The sequence below is a fragment of the Eretmochelys imbricata genome, chromosome 27 (assembly GCF_965152235.1).
Source record: "Eretmochelys imbricata isolate rEreImb1 chromosome 27, rEreImb1.hap1, whole genome shotgun sequence".
NCBI classification, from domain to species: domain Eukaryota; kingdom Metazoa; phylum Chordata; order Testudines; family Cheloniidae; genus Eretmochelys; species Eretmochelys imbricata.
In genome coordinates this window covers 816,653-831,130 of record NC_135598.1, presented here as the reverse complement: position 1 = coordinate 831,130, position 14,478 = coordinate 816,653, and the positions used below count along the sequence as shown (strand labels likewise).

At 38.9% G+C, this 14,478-nt stretch overlaps 1 protein-coding gene across 5 annotated transcripts in view; it reads left to right on the top strand.

Moving 5' to 3' along the window:
• GPATCH8 (G-patch domain containing 8) overlaps positions 1-14,478 on the top strand; it is a 79,298-nt gene that overhangs the window by 49,349 nt on the left and 15,471 nt on the right. For 3 of the 5 annotated variants that reach the window (XM_077806563.1, XM_077806559.1, XM_077806561.1), the window contains 3 exons: positions 5,457-5,524; positions 5,998-6,084; positions 13,648-13,791. In XM_077806563.1, coding sequence (XP_077662689.1) covers positions 5,457-5,524; positions 5,998-6,084; positions 13,648-13,791 — 299 coding nt within the window. Of the gene's footprint in view, positions 1-3,431; positions 3,477-5,456; positions 5,525-5,997; positions 6,085-13,647; positions 13,792-14,478 lie in introns of all 5 variants that reach the window. The other 2 variants (XM_077806560.1, XM_077806562.1) reach the window with 1 other exon arrangement.

Sequence of the window (14,478 nt, the reverse complement as noted above, 5' to 3'; positions counted from 1 at the left end):
CTAACTTCTGACATACTCTGATTTCCAGGTGCATGACATTGCAGCCTCAATGCTTTTAATAGATTCCTGCTTAAACTTAGGAAGTAAAGAAAATGGAAAACATACTTTTAAACATTTCCATTACAATAGCTGTTTCCGTTACTGTGTCAAAATACGTGAGTTATGACAGGGCCCAAAGGGAGATTTGACTTGATGTATCAGGTCTGAGCCTCCTTATGAGAGCAAAACTGTTGCCACGCTTGTTTATAATGGACAAGATCCTTCCCTTAATGATGGAGTATGGTTTTGTGGATCCTTTGAACGCAATATAATAAATTGATCCATTATTCTTTCAGTGACATGAGTACATCATAATGGAGAGAAATGATGTTCTCTTGACCTAATATCAGACTTCGGTGTGTTTTGGGCCTGATATACTGCCAGAACTATTCATAATACAATAAAATAGTGCAAATGGCCATTTCTGGTTTTGGCCACAGATGAACTGCCTTCCAACCCCATGAAGTAGTCTCAAACCCACAGAACCATTGCTTGGCTCTGTCTACTTATGAAGCACCAACACCGTGCTCACTGTTGTACAAGACACAAAGGAAGACCCTGCTGCTTCCCTGAAGAACTTATATTCTATATAAGCAAAGGAATGCTCAATACAATCCAAATAGACATGCATACCTACTATGGTATGCCTCCCAGGTTATGCCCTTCATTGCAGGGCTTCATGATTTGGACAGGATATCCAGAGCTCATGCTTGGGCTAGATCACATCTGGACACCTTACTAAAAAAGGCTTGCCTTTCTTTTAATCTGTTTTGTGTTAGAGTTAAAGAAGTAAATGGTGCTCTTCTGAGCTCAACAATACTGCTTCTGGTTGGGCAGTAAGAGGAGTTGTTGAACCTCTGAAGGGTTGCCCTCCAACAAGAATTGACTATGTCACCCCCCTGTTAGTCCCTTCCTGGCGTGCAAAATGAGAGAATTGGAATCTCCCACTTGGCAGCACATTTGTGGTCATATAGGTATTGTAGACATACAATAAGTGCTGGCAAAATTTTCATTTTAGAGTAAAACAGTAGTTCTCAAACTATTGTATTGGTGATCCCTTTCACATAGCAAGCCTCTGAATGCGACCCCCGCCTTATAAATTAAAAACACTTTTTAATATATTTAGCACCATTATAAATGCTGGATGCAAAGCGGGGTTCGGGGTGGAGGCTGCCAGCTCGCGACCCCCCCCAGGTAATAACTTTGCCACCCCCTGAGGGGTCCCGACCCCCAGTTTGAGAATCCCTGTACTAAAAAAATAAAAACAAAATCAGTCTTAAACTATGAAAATAAAATCCTTCTTTACTCCTTCAAATCCTTTTTTAGAGGCAGTATGGTATAGTAGTTAGAGGTCTAACCACCACAGGATAAGTACTACTGGTGTTCATGTTTGACTGAGACAGCCAGTTTGACTTTCAGAGCCCACGCTGAGTTTGTGGAATGAGTAGTTAAAAATAAGTATTTACTTGTGGGTTGTGCAAATTCAATCAAATTAATTGACACAGTAAACATAGAACCTAATGATGCCATTATCATGCACACTTAACTTTTCAAAGCTACCATTAGACAGCTTTGCTTCTTAGCTTTCACCCTGTTTCCAAGTTTTAGTACTTTTTAAGCACATCCAATTTAGAACCCCCTGAAAAACACATCCAGTTTCGTTTTCATTAGTGTTATGAGAATAACAATAAAAGCAAAACATCCTCTGCACTCTGTGTGACTTTATCACACACTCCTTTAAGAAATGTGTGTTATAAAAATAACTGAATTCAGAGGAACTGACACCTACTGAGATTCCGCAAGGTGTCTTCCTTCAGTCCATTTTCTCCCCTCCCCCCATGCTTGTTGGATTATCTTTCAGACGTTTGCAGATCACTGAGCAGATCCAGCGCTTCAGTGTGAAATGTAACTTGCAGGACAGATTTAAAGGCTGAACAATTTTCAGAGATCTGGAGAGAAGTCCTGCTTTTTTTTTTTTTTGATGAAAAAATGAAGTGAACTGTAGCTCACGAAAGCTTATGCTCAGATAAATTGGTTAGTCTCTTAAACATGCCGTTTGGCTTTGGTCACATCATCCTTGCTGTGAATCTTGTCTGAAAAGAAAAGGGATTGTGACTTTGCTCTAGAGAGTACAACTTGTCTGATTTGTTTGGAGGAAAAAATAAGAGTGTCATCTGTGTGATTCACCTTTTTGAAGTGGACTAGTTGTTGGTGCCGATCCTGCATAGCCATATGACTGTTTGAGTTCCTGCCCTTCCTTGAAACCTCAACAACAATCCCTTTAGAGGGGTAGAAACTAAACACAGCTCTAAGGAGATTCACTTAAAATCTGAGAGAACCCAAATCTACGGCTACTTGTGAAATGCTTAAGATCACATTGTGGTATGAACTAACCAAGATCTGCTTATTGTTCTTGCACTGGTCGTCAGAGATCCCTCACTTTTTCCCTTTGTTCTCTACCCCTACCCCACTAGGCTTCACATTGCAGTCAACGAGGTTAGATGTGTGTTTGTTCCCTAGCTAGTCGTTACATTTCTCTGGAGTCAGCCAGAGTGGCTTACTAGCATGAAACTGAAAAAAGGAGGAGTCCTTGTGGCATCTTAGAGACTAACAAATCAAATAAATGTGTTCATCTCTAAGGTGCCACAAGGACTCCTGGTTGGTTTTGCTGATACAGACTCACACGGCTACAGCTTTCCCCTCTGAAAGCTGTTAGGATGAAACTGAAGTCTCCCAGTTGCTGTGGGCTCAGAGCTGGGGATCCAAATTCTGGTCTTCTGCCTGGCAGCACGTTGCATGCACCCCACACCGTTGGGCATGCCTTCATTATTTTAGTGACAGAAGCAGTCACCGCTGTACATAGTTGCAATTTGTGTTTGAGCTACTAGAACCTGGTGCCTGCTTGGCCAGCTGCCAGGGTCGGCCAGCTCTCACTCCTGATGAAATAATGATGGTTATAATTAAACCCAGGCAGCAGTTTGAGTAGTTAAAAAGTAACATTTCCCTTCTCTTGTATGAACACGCTATACCTGTGTGAAATGCCTCGTTGACTTCTTGCCCTTTAAAATATTTTTAATTACCTCAAGATCTTGATTTTTAAAATCTACATATTTGAATTTGAAAAAATGCAGCATCTCTTAAAACTGATTAATCACCAGGAGGTAAACCTCTTCCAACACCTGCTAAATCCTAAGCGAGAGCAGTTGTGAAAGCAAACAGTAGCTGCTCAAAACTGACCCCCTCCTATCTCCCCCATGCCACAGGACGAAGTGTGGCAGTGGGGATGGAGGGGTGACGAAGAAGCCTTTAACCCATCCTGTCTGCCTACTGCCAACGGCCTATTTTCTGCCCCTAAAGGTTTCTGCCTAACAAATGGTGTTTCTTTTTTACAGCATTTTGATCCTGGACTTGTTGTGGTGATGGTAAACTTAGCAGTGGTAATTTTTTATTTTCAGACTGAATTACTCCTTTTGTCATCAGTGCACCAATATGTTAGGCTTACTTTCTCTGTTGTAGCCTTCATCCTTCTGCTTGGTCTTTCATTTCCTTTCCTTTCTTTATGCACACTTGTCTGATCCTTGTTCATTAAAGGGTATTGCTAAGAAGGGATGTTTCTGTTTGTGTTAGAACTGCCAAAAATCAGTTTAAACATAAAATTCTAATACTGTCCAAACTTGATTTTCCCCAACATGATGGGCACTAGCACTTGCTACTGCAATTTATGAATTTTTAAAACTTTGACTGCCTTAGAAGGCAAAAGTACTGACTCATTGTTTGTATACAGGGGTTTACCAAGGTAATGAGCTTGCATATAAAGATTGATTCTTGCAGAAACAAAACAAAAACTGGAAAACAAAACAAAATAAATTCTTTTTGCACTTGTTCTCAATCATTCTATTGGGTCTACCTTTTACCAGTAAATCCCTGGCTGAGACGTTATGAAAGTGATATTGCACCTAGGAAGTCATTTTTATAACCTGTCTTTAATTTGGTCCTTTTGCTAAAGATTGCAGTCACTGCTTACTTATTATACCATTGGGCGTAAGAGAAACTTAATCCGGGTGAAAATTTTACTGTGAATACCTACATGAAAGCTAAATAGCTAAAAGCTGTTTTGGGTTGGCTGAGCTGGCTTAATAAATATTTTTATCTTTGGACTTGTTACGTGCCCAACTAAACGATCTCTGGGCATATGTACAAAAATATAAAAATGCAGTTGTTATAAATATAAAACTAAATACATGTCTGAAGTGGAAATTAATCGTACTTATTTCCTAGTTTAATTATTAAAAATACACCTGTCTTTAACAATCCTTAGGATCTCCTTGATGTCCCTGTGGAGTTGGAGGTCCATGGATTAATAGTTTTTGAAGGAGCTAGAAAGAGTTTCCCTTGGAGAACAGAGAAACTTGATGTAAATCAGAGGCTTTTCTGACGTGGTTTAAGAACTAAGCCTTTTTTGTGCATGTGGATTGAAATAGTGTCTTAATTTTGGCATGATTAAAACTAGATCTTTTAGCCCAAAGGTATAATATATGTGTATATGTGTGTATAACAAAACAATTGTTTACACCAACCCAAGAATAATAATAAGGGAAGTAAACATTCTGTTTTTTTACTCAAGGTATGCACCGGATAAGGTAAGTACTTCTCAGTGGGCTTACATCACAACAAACAGTGCAAGTTGTGATGTAAAAAAGCTGTGGTAGTAAAGTGCTTGTCTGCCCCATTTTGCTTTGTTTGGCTGGTTATGAGTGGATTAAAGATATGTAAAAATCTCCAGCATAGTTTGATTAGTTCAAAGTCAATTTTCTTCGCAACTAGTCCTTTTCACAGCTTACAGGTTACACAGTAAGTAATAGAGCGGTTCTTGGTGGGAACGTTAGGAAGCAAGTTGTGATTAAATACCTGTTCTGGAACTAGTGCTCATTTTTTCATGAGAGAATTCTGGCCTACCCATGGCATCAGTTCATTTTTTTTTAATTAATAAGATGCAAAACTTGGGAAACTAATGAGTTGTACAATAAAACATGTTTGGTACTTGTTTTTCCACTGAGGGGTCAGAAGATCAGGGTTATGATCGAATAGTGTGAGGATAATGAGAAAAGATCCTTTTAATCTCCTGGTGCCAGGACTTGGCAATGTTGAACATTAACCAGTTATGCAAAATGTACTTGTGGTTAATGTTCTGAGATTATAAGCACCAAAGGTCTAATGAGTACAGTTAACCTTAACAGGTTTGGAGCTGAGAGAAGCAGGTTTGGATGTAAGCTGTGAGAATGGCTTGTGTTTGGTTCACTGTAGCTTTCTGGTCTCTGCACTCAAAGGCAAGATCTCTAACCACCCAAACCTAATGTGTAAAGTGAGCTGTTAGAGCAGACTTGGCCTCTCACCTTGTTTGTGTGTTTCTGTTACAGGTAGAACAGATCCCATCCCTATCGTCGTCAAGTATGATGTCATGGGAATGGGCCGGATGGAAATGGAGGTAAGTTGATCCTGATCCATCTTATTCTAAAATGCATTGCTTAATTTACATTGGGTCCAAAAGTGCAATCGGATAATGATGTAAAAGTAAGAACTTTGAGCAGCAAAGCTGGAGAAAAACTTTGCCTTAAATCTGAACTATAGGGAAAGCTTTTCTCCTCAAAACACATACTTCAGTTACCCATGGTTTACTGACTTTTGAGGCCTGGACTCTTTTCTTTAATTCCTTGGCTGTGTGAGTTGGGTTTCCATAAAGCTGAGCCCATTATTGGCAATGGATGTGCCTGCTGGAAACCAGCAGCATGGAAGGGTTAATGAACTATTTTGTAGGCAATGGGATGGCAAAGCAAGGAAAGTTAAGCACAATACTCACAAAGATTCCGTTTTTAAACACTTGAATAAATGACATTTTCTTGGCTGTTTGGGTACCACCAAGAATTTACGGGAGTAATTGCATATGTTCTTGTTGCTAAGCTTGATTATGCCGAAGATGCCACTGAACGGAGGCGTGTACTGGAGGTGGAGAAAGAAGACACCGAAGAGCTGAGGCAGAAGTATAAGGTACTTAAATGAACACATTGATGCCTGAGTTTCTATGGGCTGAATGGGAGAGACTTAGTTCTGCTAGGACAGAGCAGTCTGGTCATTCAACTCCAGTACTGATGGCACTAGTTAGTTACTCCTTGGTTGTATAAAATCATGTGCTTTGCTTCTCTCTTCTTTCTTTAATATGACTGCTGAATGCAGCATTGCCAGTTGAAGGTCCCCTGTTTAGTCACAGAACAGCTACTGCATGGGCAACAGCTATGCAAGTTTCTACAACACTGCCCCCTTCCACTGTGCCTCATCCCTGACCTGGATGGTAAAAAGGAAGTGTCGGTCTCTGTGGCCTATTTAATAGCCCTTAGCTTTCTGCTGAACCTGCCCAGAGAGGGCTCATTTGTGCAAAATCAACAGGTGGAGTTCATATTAACATCACTCAACTGGAAAATGGAGTGAGTAGACCTCTTTGTATTGCCTCTGATTCCCTCAATAAATGGAATATCACTGTAATGTTGAATAAATGCTGGTTTTATTAGAAGGCAGCAACCCTGCTCTGGTGTAGAAAAAATTGATTGACTGCATCTACTTAGCAGAATTTTTATATGCTGCCAATATATACAACATTGTCGTGTCAGTTCTGAAGCAAGAATTTTTCCTGTTATATAGTCTGCAAAAGCCTGTGTTTAGCAAGCCAATGCGCTGCTGTGTTTTTTAATAATAAAATTAGGCTACCCTACTGGCACTGAACATGCTCCATTGCAGTGTATCTGGGTTCAGGACCAACAACTGACTTTCCTGTTTTGAGACCAATGGAGAGTGTATTGTCTCCAGGGTATTGGCTGGTAAGCAGAAGAAGGGATATGGAACAGTGCGTTTCCTGTGAAACACATTAAATCTTGGGAGAACTTGCTCATTCAGCTGTCCGGGGGCGTCTGAGGTGATAAGGATGAAGAAAAGTAGCAAGATACTAGATTTAAGGCATCCATTTTACCTAAAGTTTCATGCTTTTGGGAGTGGTGGACAGAGTTCCAACTGCATTAAAGTAAAACAAAGCCATGTCAATTGTAAAATACTTGTCACTTCATTGGTGAGCTAGGTGGCACTGAAAGCAGTTTATTCAACAGTAATACCTGTATGCTCCCTCTTACTTCGTTTTTCCTTTATTAATTAAGACTGTAACTTGCCTGTTACATGAACTTCTGTGATATTTGCCGTTTATTTTTATAATGATCATGTTAATTATTTCTGAAAATTACCCCTTAGTTTTGAACTGAAGTGCAGTTAAACAGGTCTTTTGTCATATTTAAAAGGATAGTATGTTTTTAAATGGTCATTTGCAGATTGTAGTAAACAGTACATTTCCATATGTCCCTTTGGCACATTTCTACTTTAATATAGTCAAAATGTGTCTTTCATTTTGGTGTGGCATACTGTCCGACAAACCATTCACACACTGCAGAAGGAGTGAGGCTTTAGTTCTGACATTAGCTGTTAGAAAGCAATGTGTGACTAAAAGCTGGAATTTGTTTTCCTTGGTCGTGGTTTCCCTACAATATACCCCAAGCTGTGCTGCCAAGGATCTGTAGGCAACAACAGCTGAAGGCTATAATTTATATCTGCATTACATATTGGTGGGCAGGAAGCCCTTCTTCTCTTTCGTGAATTGTGTAATGTCTTGTCTTATTCTGCATTGCTGTTTTTATAGCAGAGTTCTTAGAGTTTTTCCGATTACCTTTTCAAATGCAATTGAATGTGTGTATTGTTTTTACAATTGAATGTGTATTGCCTTTGTAACTCTTTTTTAAATCTATCTTTTTGCCAGCATTCAGAGCACGTTCTTTAAGAAACTGTTATTGAGAGCACTGACAAGTTTCTCCCAACACAGATTTGTTTTATTAGCATGCTTTATCACTAGGCTATTGCATTTCTGTATTAATCTATGGAAGTCTCCCCGAGCACAATTATTTCACTGCTTTAGAGCAAGCCATTATGTAATTGCCAACTGTGGCCACATTATTATTAGCCATTCACGGGGTCTCAAAGGAATTTCAGATAGCTCTCCAACCAAAAGTGAAGCAAGAAACTGTTTAATTTCCTTCCTTGGTGTAGATTCTAAGCAGGACTATTTGAAGAGTTACATTGTTCGGCCACGGGATGTTCTTTAACCTTTTTAAAGGTTCAGGGGAGGAAATGTGCACATGGTTTCAGAAGCAGAACTTTAAATGCCATTGTTCTCCAAACCTCATGTTGTTTTGCTTTCCTTTTCTAGCATCTTCATACTGAACATTTCTAGACTCAAGCCCTTACTTTTTTCATATCCGTGTCCTTAGATAGTAAACACATTCTTCATATTGAAGCTGTGACTTAAAATAGATTTTTACCTAAATGTTCAAAATCCCTTTAAAAAAAATTGTAATACCTTGTAACAATAAGGTCTTAGTGAGGATTTTTTTCCATGTGCTCTAAGAAATATTTGAACTTAATCTTGCATTTTAGAAATATGTCAACCTGTATAACGCTCACCTTTAACAGTTTAAAAAACATAATTCACACATGAGGAGTCAAGACATTAAAAAGCAACTAATTCCTCTTGGAGAAATTCCTAGCCAGTGTATTTAGAAGCATTTTTGCATGTACGCTGGTGGTTTTTCTATTTCCTGTATTTTCTGTTCTTTAAGGATAGTAGCATGAGGATTCAGAGCTCATCTGCACCAGGTATTTATTCTCTGTAAAGAGTCATAAGCTTGTTTTTAGTGACATCACAACTGGTTTGTGGTAGAAAGAATTAAGGTTACAAATTTAAACTGTAACTTCAGAGGAGCAGCAAGCAGCTGGTGCAGATGAACTCCAAGGATTCTCGTCTCGAATAAATAAATGCATAATTATAGCACTGCATTAGACTTACTGTAGTTCAGAATGTAGGCTTTCTTTAGAAACCCCTTCTCAGCCTTGAAGTTACAATTTTAACAAATAATCCTTTCAAGCTGAAAGCTGAGCTTTGAGCAGATAAAGTGGTTTAAAAATGCTAACTACTCTGAAAAATCTGGCCCTATGCATCTCAAAATGGGCACCCAAATCTTTTATGTATAAGCTGGATAAGTAAAACAGAATGTGTGCGCGCATAAGCACATTGTGGATGCTGTTTTGTAGCTCAGGGTTGAAGGAATGCAAGAATCTATCCACCGATCTGTACTTGATATAAAGAATATCTGGCTTTCTGGTTCTTACAGCTAATGGAGAATCTGTGTCAGCTCAGTAAGTGAAGCTACTGTTTTGTGATGCAGCGTTCCTGGTTCAAGTTCATAAATAAATATCAAATGAGGACAAGCCTTCATTTGAATTTTACTGGGTTGCATCCCTCAATCATGGGTCATTTTCTTGACTGGATACACTTATTCGTATAGTACTCTTGCATATAATAATCTTAATATTTCTCACAGATTTTGTGAGAGGATAAAATAATGGAACAACTGGGAAAGGTTGGTGACCACTGCTCACCATGGACGGAACCCAGCATAAATTTTACATGATGTTTTGCACTATGTAAGCCCTAGAAGGCCACATGCATTGCAGGTGCATTGGCTGTAATTTCAGTGGAGCTGTGCCTGCTTATTCCAGTGGTGAATTTGGCCCAGTGTTTCTAATTAAAACTGATTCTTCTGATCCCCTAGATGGTAGTTGCTATCTTGCTGAAAAGTGGATTGTTACCAGGAGTCCTTTGTGAAATCCAATGTCAGTTTGAGTACCAGTCTCTCTTGCGCCCGTGTTAGTTTAAGACATAAGACCTTCACTGTATAGTAATTAATGAAAGTGAACATATACATTAGTTATCTTTCAGAACATGATTAAAGTAAAACTAATTGACAGTCTAGCATACTGCTCCCCAACAGATTGTTATACTAATTTACATTAATGTAAATTTAATGTATTTAAGATACATTATTTTTAAACAGTTAAAAGTAGGATTTCAGTTTTGGAACTGCTAGCAAACCCTAATCTCTGTGGTACTGCGGGTTCCTTCTGTATAACAGAAAATCAACCTGAATTTCTTTTTATGCTGGTCAACTTTTTGCAGGTGCCATTTCCAAGGTGCTACAATGCACTTTCACTCTTCAGAGTGCTTATGGTTTGTTTTACCCCAGAGTTTAGTAGTCATCGGGAATATATCAGATATAATAATGTTGCCATTGCATGCTTTATCCTGTAACACAAGGGAAATTTATTCTTCAGTATATGTTTGTACAAAAGTTTCCAATCAGCCTTGTTTGAAATAAACTAGGGCTGTCAAGCAATTAAAAAAATTAATCGCGATTAATCGCACTGCTAAACTATAATAAAATACCATTTATTTAAATAGTTTTGAATGTTTTCTACTTTTTTCAAATATATTGATTTCAGTTACAACACAGAATACAAAGTGTACAGTGCTCACTTTATATTTTTGATTACAAGTATTTGCAGTGTAAAAAAACAAAAGAAATAGTATTTTTCAATTCACCTAATACAAGTACTGTAGTTCAATCTCTTTATCATTAAAGTTGAATGTAAAAATGTAGAATTATGTATAAAAAACTGCATTCAAAAATAAAACAATCTAATATTTTAGAGCCTGCGAGTCCACTCAATCCTATTTCTTGTTCAGCCAATTGCTCAGACAAACAAGTTTGTTTACATTTTCAGGAGATATGGTAAACAAGAAGTGGGCAGCATGTCACCTGAAAGTGAGAACAGGTGTTCGCATGGCACTGTTGTAGCTGGCGTTGCAAGATATTTACAGGCCAGATTTGCAAAAGATTCATATGTCCCTTCATGTTTCAACCACCATTCCAGGGGATATGCGTCCATGCTGATGATGAGTTCTGCTCGATAGCCATCCAAAGCAGTGCGAACCGATGCATGTTCATTTTCATGATTTGAGTCAGATGCCACCAGTAGAAGGTTGATTTTCTTTTTTGGTGCTTCAGGTTCTGTAGTTTCTACATCAGAGTGTTGCTCCTTTAAGCCTTCTGAAAGCATGCTCCACATCTCGTCCCTCTCAGATTTTGGAAGGCACTTCAGATTCTTAAACCTTGGGTCGAGAGCTATAGCTATCTTTAGAAATCTCACATTGGTACCTTCTTTGCGTTTTGTGAAATCTGCGGTGAAAGTGTTCTTAAAATGAACAACGTGCTGCGTCATCATCTGAGACTGCTATAACATGAAGTATATGGCATAATGTGGATATAACCGAGCAGGGGACGTACAATTCTCCGCCAAGGAGTTCAGTCACAAATTTAATTAATGCATTATTTTTTTAATGAGTGTCATCAGCATAGTGATGGAATGGTGGCCAAAGCATGGAGGGGAATATGAATGTTTAGCACAGGGGTCAGCAACCTGCGGCATGCGAGCTGATTTTTAGTGGCACTCTGCTGCCAGCCGGGGTCCCAGCTGCCGGCCCCACTCAGCCCACTGCCAGTCTGGGGTTCCAGCCGCCAGCCCCTGGCATGCAAAACCTAAAATTACAGTAAATAAATCAAAACTTGGCACACCACTTCTCAAAGGTTCCCTGGTTTAGCATATCTGGCATGTAAATACCTTGCAATGCGGGCTACAAAAGTGCCATGCAAATGCCTGTTCTCACTTTCTGGTGACATTGTAAATAAGAAGAGGGCAGCATTATCTCCTGTTAATGTAAACAAACTTGTTTGTCTTAGCGATTGGCTGAGCAAGAAGGACAATTGAGTGGACTTGGAGGCTCTAAAGTTGTACATTGTTTTGTTTTTGAGTGCAGTTATGTAACAAAAAAAAATCTAGCTTTGTAAGTTGCACTTTCATGACAGAAATTGCACTCCAGTACTTGTATGAGGTGAATTGAAAAATACTGTTTCTTTTTTATCATTTTTACAGTGTGAATATTTGTAATCAAAAATAATATACGCTTTGATTTCAGTTACAACACAGAATACAATGTGTATGAAAATGTAGAAAACCATCCAAAATATGTAATCCCTTTCAGTTGGTGGTCTGGTTTTAACAGTGCGATTAAAACCACAACTAATTTTTTTAATCGCGATTAATTATTTTTAGTTAATCACATGAGTTAACTGCGATTTAATCGACAGCCCTAAAATAAACACTTTCTTCTCAGCTCCTGAAGGGCAAAACTCCTTAAAATCATCCTTGGGTTTGGTATTGCTATTAACGTACCAATTGTAATAATTTGGTTTGTGAAGTAGGATGGGTAGGCCCAGGGTTTTAGGTAGTAACAGACTGGCCTTTCATTTCCAATAGCAGGTCCAGCTCAGAACTACATTTCAGAATAATTACAACAGCCAATTTGGCTAATCATCGAATAACTGGTGTCCAGATCACTGATGTATAGTAGGAAAGCTGCTTTATAGGCTGAACCCAGCAGACCTGGTTGGAGCACCGTGGAGTTAAACCGTGGTCTTTGTGCTGTGAGATTAATTGGCTGGATTAGGATTTGTACTGTGAGAGGAGAGAATGGAACAATGGGACCCAGAGCCTTTTGGCATTATCACAGTACAAAAAATAACCGTCCTTTCTAAGGGGTGGTAACGGTTCACTTAAAATTATATCAACCACAAAAAATCTCCACCACCATTGGGATGTTAAATTCATGTGCATTTGATGGTAGACTGATCTAGCTGGCACGATTGCTGTGCATACATCTTCACTTTAAAAATTCAGTTTCCCCATTATTTCTGGTAAACTGCAGCTACCTGTGCACCTTCTCATGCAGCCGTCACCCTACTGGGGCACAACTTCACTTGTTTTAACTAAATCTAGTGGGCATCCTCATTCCTGGTATAGTTTAATAGAATTTGGTAGAAATACACCAGGGATGAACTTGATCTGCAGGTGTTACTGCATTGCTGTTCTTAGTTTGTGCTTGTACTCATCCTTGTTGAATTACATACCACTTAAGATTAGATAGAAAAGCTCCATGTATCCCTCAAAACGCAGAGAATGTCAGTACTTGTAGATGGAGTTTTCTGTTCCACAGCAGCGAGATTGATCTTTGGGTGGGTTAAGGAAGTTCAGTCGGCATTTTGGTCTTAGCTTTATGTGAAGTAGCAGGTGCCAGTTTTAAAATTATTTTATTAATTGGCTTGAAAATTTGAATTGCTTTTTTCTCATGTGAGCTCAGCTCATCTGATGCACTTCATTTGTAGCCATAAGGTGGGTTTATTAAATAGTTGTACTAAACATCTTGTCAGTCTCCAGCTACAGAACCACACATTCTAGATTGTAAATTCTCAGTGAAGGTGCTGTTCTGTACGGTTGTGACCGCTTAACAAATGCATTAGTTATAAGAATACTGTTTTCTGATGTAGAACATGTAAAGGCCAGATTTAAAAAAAAGAAATTATAATTAAATTTCTCACAACACTCACATATATTTTAGTTTGTAGGAGAACATGGGTGTATCATTAAGTTGCTCTAAAACAATGTTTATATTTTAACCAGTGTCATGTTAAGGTTTCCATACGAAGGCTTTTTTCCTTAATGGAATTGTTCAGTTTCACTGATTATTTTACAGGAACTTAACGGTACTGACTTTCATTAATATTGCAGGATTATGTCGACAAAGAAAAGGCAATTGCCAAGGCCCTGGAAGACCTCCGAGCAAACTTTTACTGTGAACTCTGTGACAAGCAGTATCAAAAACATCAAGAGTTTGACAACCACATAAACTCTTATGACCATGCTCATAAACAGGTAAACAGCTGCTGTCACTGCAGATAAGCACCATGATATTCTCATTACAGAGCCCTTGCGTGTTAATATCTTGAATGTCCCTATATCCCCAGGAGAAGCCTCTTGCTGCTCTTGGTTGAGATGTGTTCTATTGTCAGCAATGGAATACTCATTGAAAGTAATGTATCTGCTGGCATCAAGGGGTGAAGCTTTGAACTAACCATGTTCAGGAGCAGGCTGCAGTCAGACTGAAAAGGAGATTAGGTGTGTATGGATGGTTCCCACTTAATTCATCAATGCTTTGAAATGAGCACTGCGGCACCTGAGGCCCAAGTAATAGGCCCTATGGTGAATTCTAATAACTGGGATATCTGGCTTCACATACTAGACTGCAAATGGAATAGAGAACTGTGAATCTGGCCAACGTAATAGATTTTATTAAAAGAATGGCCGTTGCAGCAAGAAAAAAGTCATTAGGAGTAATATCCGAGTCCTGTAACTCCATTGAGTTGGCCAGTTCTAAAAAATTCTCTGTTGAAACGGACTGAATTTCAAAAGGTGGCCTCTGTTGTGATATCTATAGACACCTTGCTTTATGTTCATTACTAAAAGTTCAGGCCTCCGACTTAGTCTGTTCAGACACTTTAGACCAGTTGTTTTCAAACTTTTTGTATTGGTGACCCCTTTCACACAGCAAGCCTCTGAGTG